Source organism: Pelodiscus sinensis, chromosome 3 (genome assembly GCF_049634645.1).
Source record: "Pelodiscus sinensis isolate JC-2024 chromosome 3, ASM4963464v1, whole genome shotgun sequence".
NCBI lineage: Eukaryota > Metazoa > Chordata > Testudines > Trionychidae > Pelodiscus > Pelodiscus sinensis.
This window is the reverse complement of record NC_134713.1, coordinates 128,168,413-128,180,610: the sequence shown is the minus strand read 5'-3', so window position 1 is coordinate 128,180,610 and position 12,198 is coordinate 128,168,413. Positions and strand designations below refer to the sequence as shown.

At 37.3% G+C, this 12,198-nt stretch overlaps 1 protein-coding gene across 1 annotated transcript in view; it reads right to left on the bottom strand.

Moving 5' to 3' along the window:
- The window catches only part of RYR2 (ryanodine receptor 2), a 648,519-nt gene that overhangs the window by 70,738 nt on the left and 565,583 nt on the right, over nucleotides 1-12,198 (bottom strand). Inside the window, exon 85 of the mRNA XM_075924816.1 lies at nucleotides 9,529-9,602. Within this exon, the coding sequence (XP_075780931.1) occupies nucleotides 9,529-9,602 (74 nt within the window). The remainder of the gene's footprint in view (nucleotides 1-9,528; nucleotides 9,603-12,198) is intronic.

Sequence of the window (12,198 nt, the reverse complement as noted above, 5' to 3'; positions counted from 1 at the left end):
TGATGTATACAAAAAAAGCTATGTGTGAAGTAAAATAAACATAAGATTGAATGAAATAAGCCATATGTATGCCCTTGAAAGTGTCTGAATCTTGGTTCATTAATTCTTTTCTAGACCCCACTTTGAAATCCCCACTGCTATTAATATATAAACAGATTTGTGGGACATTATATATTTTTTAAAAGTTACCATTGGAAAAGGCACAAGAGCCCAATTTTGATGAATGAACAATTGTCAGACAGCAAAGATCTGCTGTATTAATACCAGTTCATTTAATTCCATTAAAAGATCCGGAAATTGTTTAGTAGAGTTACTAGTGCCACATGTCTGTCACTTTCTCTTTACCGCCCCACAGTTACAACAAATCCCATGGAAAAGGGACCATTCAAGATCTCAAGCCAGATAAAAAATCAGCCTTTTTTTCCCCTTTCTAAGCAACACACAACTACTTCTACCAGCCCAAGGAAGCTAGTTTTATTGTTCTAGTGTAAACACAAATGCAGGGTCCTCAAAGTTGGAAACGCAGCTAGGGAGAGGTGAAGATGGAAAGGATTGCTACAGCAGAGGCTGAAGCAGTCAACTCTCGCAAGCAACAGCATGCAGTACTGTCAGCAGGAAATACACTTACTCCAAACTCTCCCTTTTCAGCTTCAGCAACTTATAAGTATTGCTGATATGAAGTTAATTTCAAGATGTATGTGACTCCTAATATGAAGTCCTGTCCTGCAAAGACTTAAGCACACACTTAAAAGTTCAGTGCTAAAGCAACATGAAAGGACCTTAGTGTAAATGAGAATCAGATTCAATGGAACCAAAGAACATGCTTAAAGTTAAGAGTATGCACATATTTTTGCAGGGCTGGAACCTATTTAACTATTTGGTAACTATTATTGATTTTCAACAGCTCCTCTGTGTTTTAAGCTTTTTAAGAACCTAAGACAAACAGAAATAATTCCATTGCAAACAAAAATCCATTTGAAACCAACTTCATCAATCAATATTTCCCTGACATGTTTTTCCCCCAACAATTCCAGCATTGTACTAGTATATAAGAATATAACAATACAAGTTGTTAGAAACTAACTATAATTGTTTAACTGGGGAGAAATTTTAAGAACACCCAACAACATAAAAAGAAAAAATTGATATTAAATAATTTCCTTTTTATGATTTAGATGCAATTCACATGATAGGTAAGACATTTTGTTTTTGAATATCTGATTTTCAAACTTATAATATTCCTTGAAGTAATATCAGCAGATTAGAACTTAACACATTTTGCAAATTGCATTTAAAGACATCCTTTAAAAAGTGGAAGGTAAATCCTTTTGCGGGAAACAGAACAGAGCATAAACTGTAGCAAGTATAGTGTAAAATTAATTAGGAAGGTCAAAAAAGACTCTGAAGAACAGCTTGCCAAAGACTTAAAAAGCAATGATGAAATAAATTTTTAAGTACATCAGGAGCAGTAAGTCTGCTCAAAACCAAGTGGGGGCACTGGACAATCAAGATGCAAAAAGAGAACTGAAGGAAGATTAGGCCACTGAGGAGAAACAAAATGAAATATTTGCATCAGTCTTCATGGCCAGGGATGTAAGTGAGAACCTGAGACATTCTTTCTAGGTAACAGATCCGAGGAACTGTCCCAGATTGAGGAGTCATTAGAGGAGGTTTTGGAATAAATTGATAAATAAAACAATAAAAAGTCACCACGACCAGATGGTATATACCCAAGAGTTCTGAAAAAACTCAAATGTGAAACTGCAGAACTACTAACTGTGGTATATAATCTATCATTTAAATCAGCTTCTGTACCAGATGACTGAAGGATAGCTAATGTGATGCAAATTTTTTAAAAAGGCTCCCGGTGTGGACCAATTAAAGGCCAATAAGCCTACCTTCAGCACTAGGAAAAGTGGTTGAAATTAAGAACAGAATTATCAGACACATCCATGAATACACGGTTTTTGTAAAGAGAAATTATGCCTCACTAATTTACCGGAATACTCTGAGAAGGTCCACAAGCATGCAGGCAAAGGGGATCCAGTGAATGTAAGTGTGTTTAGATTTTCAGAAAACTTTTGACAAGGTTCCTCAAGAAAGACTCTTAAGCAAAACAATTTGCCATGGGATAAGAGTCAAGGGACTCTCATGGATCAGTGACTGGTTAAAACATAGAAAATAAAGGCTAAGGATAAATGGTCAGTTTTCAGAATGAAAAAAAGGAAATAGTGATCCCTGGGGTCTATATTGTGATCAATCCTATTCTAAATGTTCATAAATGATCTAGAAAAAGTGATAAACAGTGAGGTGGCAAAATCTGTAGATGATAAAAAAAATCTATCAAGATTATAGCCTACTTTGGATTTAACTAAGAGTTACAACAGGATCTCATAAAGCTGGGTGGTGGGGCAACAAAATAACAAATGAAATTCAGTTTTGATAAATGTAAAGTAATGCACATTGGAAAACATAATCCTGACTACACATATAAAATGATGCGATCTAAATCAGCTGTTAGCACTCAAGAAACAAACCTTAGAGTCATTGTGGGTAGTTCTCTTAAAATATCCACTCAAAGTGCTCTAGCAATTAAAAAATCTAATAGTTTAGGGATTATATAACAACATAGGAAATAACATATTGCCTCTGTATAAATCCATGATATACCAACATCTTAAATACTTTGTGTGCAGACGTGGTCACCCCATCTCAAAAAGATACATTGGAATCGCAAAAGGTACAGAAAAGGACAACAAAAATGATTAGGGGTTTGTAACAGCTTCTGTAGAAAGGAAAGATTAATAAAACTGGGACTTTTCAGTTTGGAATAGAGATGACTAAGGAGGGAATATGAGAGAGGTCTATAAAATCATGACTGATGTGCAGAAAATAAACAAGGATTTGCTACTCTCTCATAAAACTAATAAACAGCAGGTTTAAAACAAACAAAAGTTAGTATTTCTTCACACAATGCAGATAACCTGTAAAACTCTTTATCAGAGGATACTGAGAAGGCTCGTATTATTACAGGATTCAAAAAAGCACTAAATAAGTTCATGGAAAATGGCTCCATCAATGACTACCAGCCAGAATGGGCAGGGATGCAAATCATGCTCTAAAGTATCTCTAGACTCTGTTTTCCAGAAATTGGGAATGGATGTCAGAGGAAGGATCAGGATTATTCTGCTCTTTCCCCCTGAAACACCTGGCATTGGCCACTGAAGAAATGCAGGTCCCTGGGCTAGATGGACCATTGGTCTGACCCAGTATAACCATTCTTACATTCTTAAAGAACACCATTCTAAAAATAACAATTTTAACAATAGTTTTATGCATAGCTTCAAAACCTCATTCTATTTTATAGTTTAAAACTCATGGATTATTTAGTGCTGCCAAGAAAACATGTATTTATTGTGAGTTTCCATTATGAATCTAGAACAGAATGATAGAGTTTTACTTGTGAAGCCCTCAACTACCATGTAAGTGTCCTTTCTTAGAAACTCCGCTTTGGGAATTTGTGGGTCTTCTGAAGATAAAAATCAACTGGCCTTGAACTAAAGGTGACATTGTAGTACATGACAAATACTCTCAGGCATCAGAAATAAAGTATTGTTATCCTTTGCAATTTTAAATTCCATGGCAGTACTCTAAAACTGTCTCTCAAGTCAAATGCAATTATAGTATTCCTCTAACAAAGGGCAAGAGTCACAAAAGGGTCCATGAAATGAAAAATGGGTCTGAAAATCTATTTTCAGTTAGTAAATAAGTTCTTCTAAATCTTTTCCAGCATGCTACTATTTAGTACATTTTATAAATTGTATTAAATGAAGAATATGAATATCAACTCCAGTTAAAATAAAATCAATCTTAGGTAATTGTAGTCAACCTATGTTTTTAAGGTGACTTCTCAGTAATCGTCTGTTGAAACTCTGAACAGGTCATCTGCAAAGTTTGATGGTTAAAGGAAAAAAGTGGAAGTCAGAACTTCTGGATTCTTTTTCCAATTTAATGACATGATTTTCTGCGTCATCTTGGGGAAATTGCTTAATTTCACTGTTTTATTGATCCCTCTATAAAATGGGCATTCTTATGGTTATCTACCTTAGGGTACGTCTACACAGCAGAGTTATTTCAAAGTAACTGATGTTATTCTGAAATAACAGTGTGTGCATCTACACTACAAGCCTTTATTTCGCAATAATTTTGGACTGGAGGACTTCTTACTCTGACTCCCTCATTTCACAAGGAGTAAAGGAAGCCGAAGGAAGAGTGTTCTTCCTTCAACTTCCTGCTGTGTAGACAGCACCAAAAGCCAAATTAAGCTATTTCGACTTAAGCTATGCAATTGACTTAACTGAAGATGCATAGCTTAATTCTACTTTAGCCCTGCTGTGTAGATGTACACATACAGAGGGTTGTGAGGCCTGTTTGTAAAGCAGTTTAAAGTTTTCAAATGAAACTACAGTGGTATTTCAAAATAGTTAATTTGAAATAGCTTATTTCGAAATAACGCAGCTAAAAACAACATACATTTTGAAATAGCGCATCCACACTGAGTGGATGCTGAATCGCATTTAAGGACGGCTGGAACGAGGTCCGGCAGGGCATCAGGTCAGGAGTTACTTTATGTGGCTGCTGCCTGAGGTTATCTGAGGCCTGCCCTTAAAGGGACCCAACCCCCTCCCCAGACAGCCAGTTCTCAGATTTCTCTGCTTGCTTGCCTACCTCAATGAAGGACAACAAAGCATTTTGTCTCTGCATGCTCTGATTGCCCTCACTCGGGACACCACAGCACTCTGCAACATGGAGCCAGAGCTGCCCCTGTGTACTCTGGTGCTCCTCTTGTACGCGTTGCTGCAAGCCTGGTTGCACATTCTGCAGGCTGCCATCTGGGAGGTCCATCAGGGGCCTGTCAGTATCCAGGAGGCCCTGCGGGAGAGCTTCCACCCTGAAGAGCACTAACAGTCTCCCTGGTCTGCCCCACTGGGGGCTTGGGCCTCATTCCTCCCTCACATCTTTCCACTTACCTCTCCCCCCCTTTCTGATGTAAAATAAAATACATTTTTTTCATAAACACAAACTGTCTTTATTTAACAAAACTGGGGGGGGGGATGAAACTCTGGTGAGGCTGGGGAAAGTAGGCAGAAGAGGGGAGGAGAGAGGGAAGGAGGGGGAGGAGGAAACCTGGGAGGAGGGAGCAGGAAGGGAGAAGCAAGGGAAAGAAGGGGGAGGGGAAGCTCAGGACACAGGCATGGGGGTCTCTCCGGACCAACTTGATTTTCCTGAGAACCTGCTCCTGGGTTCGCATGTGGCCTTTGGTGGCCAGGCTGGCAGCTATCGTGCCCTAGACAGCCGCATTCCTCCATCTGGTGCAGAGATCATAGACGTTGGGGGCATCCCACCCAAACCTGAATAAGGTCCATGATCTCTACCCTGGACCAGGAAGGCGCTTGCCTTCTCTGGGCCCTGGCAGGCTCCTGGGAGCTGTCAGACTGCTCCTGGGGAGTGGTGGAGGTCTGGCTGCCAGTGGATTGCTGGCTCATGTTTTGGGGCCACTGGATCAGGGGCAGTGACTTTAAGGGCTCTGACCCCTTTAAGGGCTCCGGTGGGGGGGGGGGGGCGGGGGAGTGTTCTTGGTTGAGGCTGGAGTGGCCAGCAGGGCACCCTGGGAAGGCTGGGGGCCCCCTATTTCAAAATATGTGTCTACACAGCACTTATTTTGAAATAGCTATTTCGAATTTGACATTATTTCTTGTAGAATGAGGTTTACCAAATTTGAAATAAGTGCTCCGCTATTTTGAATTTTTTTCAAAATAGCGGTTTGGCTGTGTAGATGTTAGGAAAGTTATTTCGAAATAAGGGCTGTTATTTAAAAATAACTTTGCTGTGTAGACATACCTTAACAGATTTTAAAGTGATTTCTATTTTAAGGAATATGGTATTTGGCTAAAGCAAAACTCCAGCAGGCTGACCCGAACTCTCTTTTCCCTGTTGCATAGTAAATTTGATCTATTTAACTATTCATTTCAAACAATAATAATGATTTTATGCAAACAATATTAAGTCTTATAGGAGGGTTTGTGTTTCAAATGTCAAGTAGTCTGCACAGAAATTGCCTCAACAGCTAATTGTGAATCGGATTTAGAAAAAATCATTCTGACCCACGAGCATATTCAAGTTTCTTTGTGACATCTAATTAAAAGAAAAAGAAATCCTGTACTATAAGAGTGCCCAATAACAGCAAGGTAACACAAGCATAGATGAAACAACTTAAATGCATTCCATTATCTGTCAACTAAAGTAAAGGCTTTGGATGGAGAGAAAAATTGCACTTTCAAGGTTACCATGTGCATGGTAAAACAGCACAGATTGAGAGTGTTCAATGAAAAATGAAAAACCATCAGATGGGATAATGAACATTTGTGCAACTTTGGTTTTGAACCTTTTTCTTGTAAAACAAACAAAACCATCAAAACGAATATACATAGAAGAGATACAACATTAAGTACATCACAAAAACAAGAAAGAACGTATTTGCTGAAGAACCATCAGTGTTTTTACCAGTGGGGGTTCCAGGATTTTGTAAGGAAAGTGATACTAGTGAAAGAGATATCAGGACAAGGAGCTTAGATGGGATAGCACAAAGAGAAGAGTTGGGAAAGGGCAACAAATCTTACATCCATCTGGACTCACTGTAGGATTTTCTGCCTAATGCCAACGTGGAGTTGCGGAAAGAAACTGAGTTTTCAAGAACTCTGCTACTACAAATGCTTCTCCCATTGAAGCCAATGGGAGATTTTAAAAGTGAGTGAAAACTGATTCAGGCTCATAGCCAGTAATAACAAGCTAACAACTCATTGTTAAATTTCTGCAATGTAGTAGTAAGGAACAGGGTACAGTGTGTACTCTGATCCCTTATCAACCAACCACGTTCCTGAATTTTAGTGTAAGTGTCTGTCCTGTAAAATGGAATGGAAAAAATACTTTCTCCCTGGGTCATCCAATCTGAACTTTGGTGCTCTCTTGGAATGACTTTTTAGATGGGTATTTGTAGATTGCTAGCAGTCATGTGACCTCAGCATATCATAAAATCGAGAATGTCTAAGAGTCATTCACATCAGGATCTATGTTTTCTCCTCCAGACACAATGGCTGAACTTTTGTAATGCTATTAGGCACTAATATCAATTGACACTGGACTGCCTTTAATTCCTAGTCAGTGTGATTTAAGACTGTGCGCTCAGTGACAAATGAATTATTATTAGCCTTTGCCTCTAAGGGGGACACATTTTCTCTGTTGCATGAATTAGCTCTCAATAAAGTGGCAAAATATCAGGAATACAAGTAATGTCCTAATGGAACTCTGAAAAGAAATAGTGGAGGTTGTTTTTTGTTTTTAAACTACTGGCTACTTTGGCAAGTATTGAAGTAGAAAATAAATTCTGACTGCATAGTGTAAAACTAGCCAATGGCAGCCAACCTCTCCTTTCTATCCCAGCCTCCAGCTCTCTCTGGATCCACCACTGATTTCCTGTGATTGCACAAATCAATGTAGCAATAAAGCCACATTAAATACACAACAAAATACTACATGAGGACTACAGCACAAGGGTTTGACTATACAGATAGATACTTTTTTTAAACATCCAACCATTGCAAATACTGGGCCCACTAAAAAAAACACAACCAAACAAAAAAAGAAATTAAAAAGAAATTAAAAAAAAAAAAGCTTGCTGCTCTTACATCTAGTGTGCCAGTTACTGTTCAAATCCTGAGAAAGGGAGGAAGAACAAAGAAGTGGGGAAAGTTGGCATAAAAACACAAAAGTTTGGACTACATGATTATAATAATAATAGAAAATAATCCACTTGTTTAAAAGCCTCATAGGACAAAAACAAATTAATGGTGTTCAGGAGCTGTACAGTGCTGACACAAAGCTTAACAACAGGAAAAAAATAAATAAAAGGCAGCTTGTTTTTAATAATTACCACGCTCATGAGTGAGGACTGAGGGAGGACAGGACATTTAGTTCAAAGAAAAGACAACAAGAAAAAAGAAAAAAGTTGAGATATTTTTTAGCAGATATAAAACATACTCAGTATTGGTTCTGGCAAAATAGTTCTGCACTTAAGAGAAAGATCAAATACAAATACAAACAAACAAAAGTCTTCAAATGAGGAAGCATGAAAATACCCTGATATCAGAAGAGTCACTTACGCAATTGGCAAAGAGTTAATAGTTACATGCAAAATTTGTAATTTCTAATAGCTTTGCCAAATGATTAAAAGAAAAATGATCCTGTAGCAAAAAAGCCCATTTCAAGAGCCAAAATTATGAATAATAGTTTTAAAATATCTAATAATGGAAATTATGCCCAGAATGTTCAAACATTCTGGTAAATAATTTGCAGAGAAACATGAAAGCAATGGTCATGCCAGCCTATGCCTTATAAGCCAGACAACACTTCATCAGTGCACAATCCAGAGTCATGGGCCAGAGTTTAGTCCTGTAAATTGACTTTAATGAGACTATTCAAATGAGGCAGGCAAGAAGGACCTACAATTTATTACGCTGTGAGAGGACTTTCAATGGAAGAGAATAATTTTAGAAAAATACTTGTGATCTGTCTTAAAGGCACTTAAACAATGGAGAAATATGACATGTAAAACAGCTACAGGCACAATAGCCAATGACATATGTGGTGAATTATGAACCCCAAAATATAATAATGAATATGCAGTCAAGCTTTTTTTCCTTGTTTTTAAGAATAAAAACATGTAAAAGGATTAATTAGTTGGAGGGTATAAACACTCAAAAATATTATGAATGAAGAATGTAATTGGGAATAGAGAAAATGTGCTTTGGTAGCACTACTAATCACATAAAAATACACCTAATGGTTCCAGACAACCACAGTAACAGGATGACAGAACGAATAAAGAAACTAACAATGAATTGACAACACAGAAATTAAAAAACCCAAATTGGTTCAAAATCATAAGTAAAAATAAAATAACAGAATATTTCCCAAAAGACAAATCACACAGAAATACTTGTAAAACAGAAACTTTAACAACAAATGTTCTTCGAACATCAGCTACTATTCCTGTGACCTCTGATATTTAATTTATTGTTTATTACATTGTCTATTTTTCATTCAACCAGAGATTAAACAACAAATCAGTTGGGAGCCCTTTACTTTATTTTTGCTGACCTTGGTTAGGGATTTCTAAAGTGTTTGACATGAACACTGCTGTGTGTGACTGGAATCTCTTTTCAAGTTGACTCATATTTTCTTTGCTACTTCAAAATGATACACTGCATTCCTTTGAGACATTCCTTCACTCTCAGACCTGCTCTAGTGATTGCTTAGGACTACTGGAGTCTAAAGTAGGCCAGTTAAATTATAAGCAATAATCTCTTAACTCCACCCTTAAACATCTTGGTGAAGATTTAACAAGGGTCTTTAACTATGCAGCTTTGATGAAGAACCATAAAAAAAGTCATTTTCATAAGATGATAATACCTGATCCTTCTTCTGTCACCATGCCAAGGCCCTCTGCTTTGTTTTGGCGTTCAAATGCATTTAGGTCAAGAACACTGCAATGAGAAAAGCAATATAGCATTTAGATTATTTGCTAAATCCAGTATTTTATCTTGTTGGATTTTAAAAATTATGGAATTAACCTTAGAAATATTTTCCATCTTCTTAGCTGAAAGATGGAAAATGGAGTTAAGGAGATAACTGAAACATAATGTTACTAAAGCCAGGCATACCTTTCTTTTAAATAATGGGCTAAATTCAGCTCTAAGTTAAACAGCTAGACATTCGGGGAAATGTCATTATGCCAATTAAATTATGTTGAATTTATTGTGTAAATGATAGTAAAATGTAGCTCATTAGTAGTTACTGAAAAAGAAAGTATAGCCATATTATTTGTGTGTGTCTCATTTCATAAAACGGATATTATTATTTGGGTGTAAATATATTCCCCATTGATTATTGGAAATTGTAGAGCTGTGTACACCCAAACACAGGTCAGTAGTGCTGTATGACGGTCATTGTAACAGCACTGCCATATCACCCAATTTTTTAATATATTTTCAAGTCATTTTAGTGCATGAGGGTGATTAAAGTTCTATCTGATCCAGATGTGCTCTGAATCACTGAGAAATCCAGATGGCATCAGCGCACCACGCCAACATCTCTACACTGTTGTGGTGGGGATGGATAGATTTTTTTTTTTTTGGACTGAACTATTTTTCCATCAAAAATGGGGTTTATTTTTGTGTGGAGAAAAAGTCATTTTTCCATAGAATTTTTATTGTTATTGATGACATATTTAACTTTTTTCCCTGTTTGGGGGAGAAAAAAATCAGTATGGATGGAAAGTGAACATATTTCATTTCAAATTTTTCTAGGAAAAACCTAAGTATTTTAAATACACATTTTCAAATAAGTTTGAATTTAATATTTTTCAGTGGCTGGGGAATGATGCCTGTTTGCTAACAACCTCCAGATTGCCTGACTGCAAGCAGCAAATTCCTGAAGGAGCTGTGTTACCACTGGCACCAGTACCCTACCATCTGCTACAAACTGGACACAGCTAAAGGTGTCTCCCTTGTAGATTAGACTGGTTTTGGAATATTATCATCATGTGGGTTTCCACTTGTCAATCTGCAGATACCTGAAGGAAACATTAAAGTAGACAATCTACTCACCAGCTCCATTATTGCCCCTGTGGGGCAAAACGTGCCATGGGATTCTCTGGGTTTGGGGAAGTAACAATTCATGCCATAATGGCTCTATCTCTTGCTTTCCTTGGATTTAGACCACTGTACCCTACTTCACAACCTCCTCTCCTGTGAACCACGCAGAGAAGGAACCATATAGCTCCATTAATCATAATTCTATTCACCTAGTTGATGGCCCTCATCTTGCCTCAGAGATGCTCATTAAAACAACTATTTTATTGTTTGGCTAACACAAAAAGGTGAGGATCTGCAATCCCAGCTCATAACTTTCTGATGAACACTTTGGTTTTTATTTTGTTATTTGCCAAACTGACCTTTATTTTTTTAAACACTTCATAACCATCATTGTTATCCCAAAATATTCCACTTTTAATAAAAAAAATACTTAAATGGCTATTTTGGTTTTAGTTAGTCTAAGATCTGAGACATCTGTCATGCAACATATGGTGCAAAATCAGCAGCCAGATAAGTCAGGATTAGGAGTGCTTTTCACCATCTTGGAACAGAACAGTCCTAATGTAAGGCTACATCGAAAAAGCCTCTTTCAAAAAAGAGCATCTAGACTATAACCAGTACTTTCGAAAAAGCAAGTCTGGATGCTTTCTTTCAAAAGCATAGCTTGCACTACATGGCGCCTTTTTTTTGAAAGAGCACTTTAGAAAAAAAGCATTTTTCCTTGAAAACAAGGTTTTCTGCGGTCGAAAAAACTGCCGCGTTCTTTCGATTTACTTTTGAAAGAATGCGGCAGCAGTCTAGACGCAGAGGAAGTTTTTTTGAAAAAAGGCCTCCCTAGGGTGTCTAGATACACCCAAACAGTGATCTGGGCTCAATTTTAAATTCCTATGCAAGTATCTTTCTAGAATTATTGTATTTATTTATTTATGTATTGCATATTACTTAGAGCAAACACATTCAGAAACTTGAACCTGCAAAAAGATTATAGGAAGTCCTCCTGTCCACTCCAAAACAAATAACTTAATTCCCTTCTCCACCTTCCAAAGTTCTATCAACTCTCTCCCTACACAGAGGCCTCCCTCAAATTCTTAGGGAAATGACACTTGTAGAGTTCCCTGAAGGTATTCACATTTGGGTTCTGGTGGAAGATGGGAGTAGGTGAGTTCCAGAGTCAATGTGCAGATGAAGGAAGGAAATATTTAAGGTAGAGAATCTACCTTCACCTCCAGATCAAATGGAGTTGCATCACAGGCCACAAATATAACGTACTCTTTGCACAAAACAACCAAAATCCAGTATCTCTATAGTGCAAATGTTAGTGGAGAACAGTGAACAGGCATTTCAAATGCTTTCACAGCCTGTAAACATCAATGGGACAACTCAGAAAATAAGGTACTATTTGTCATAAGAGTGGAAGAATTGAATATACTGAAATCAGGGAATATGTCATAGCTGCCTGCAAGATAACTGTGTAATTAGTCATAGT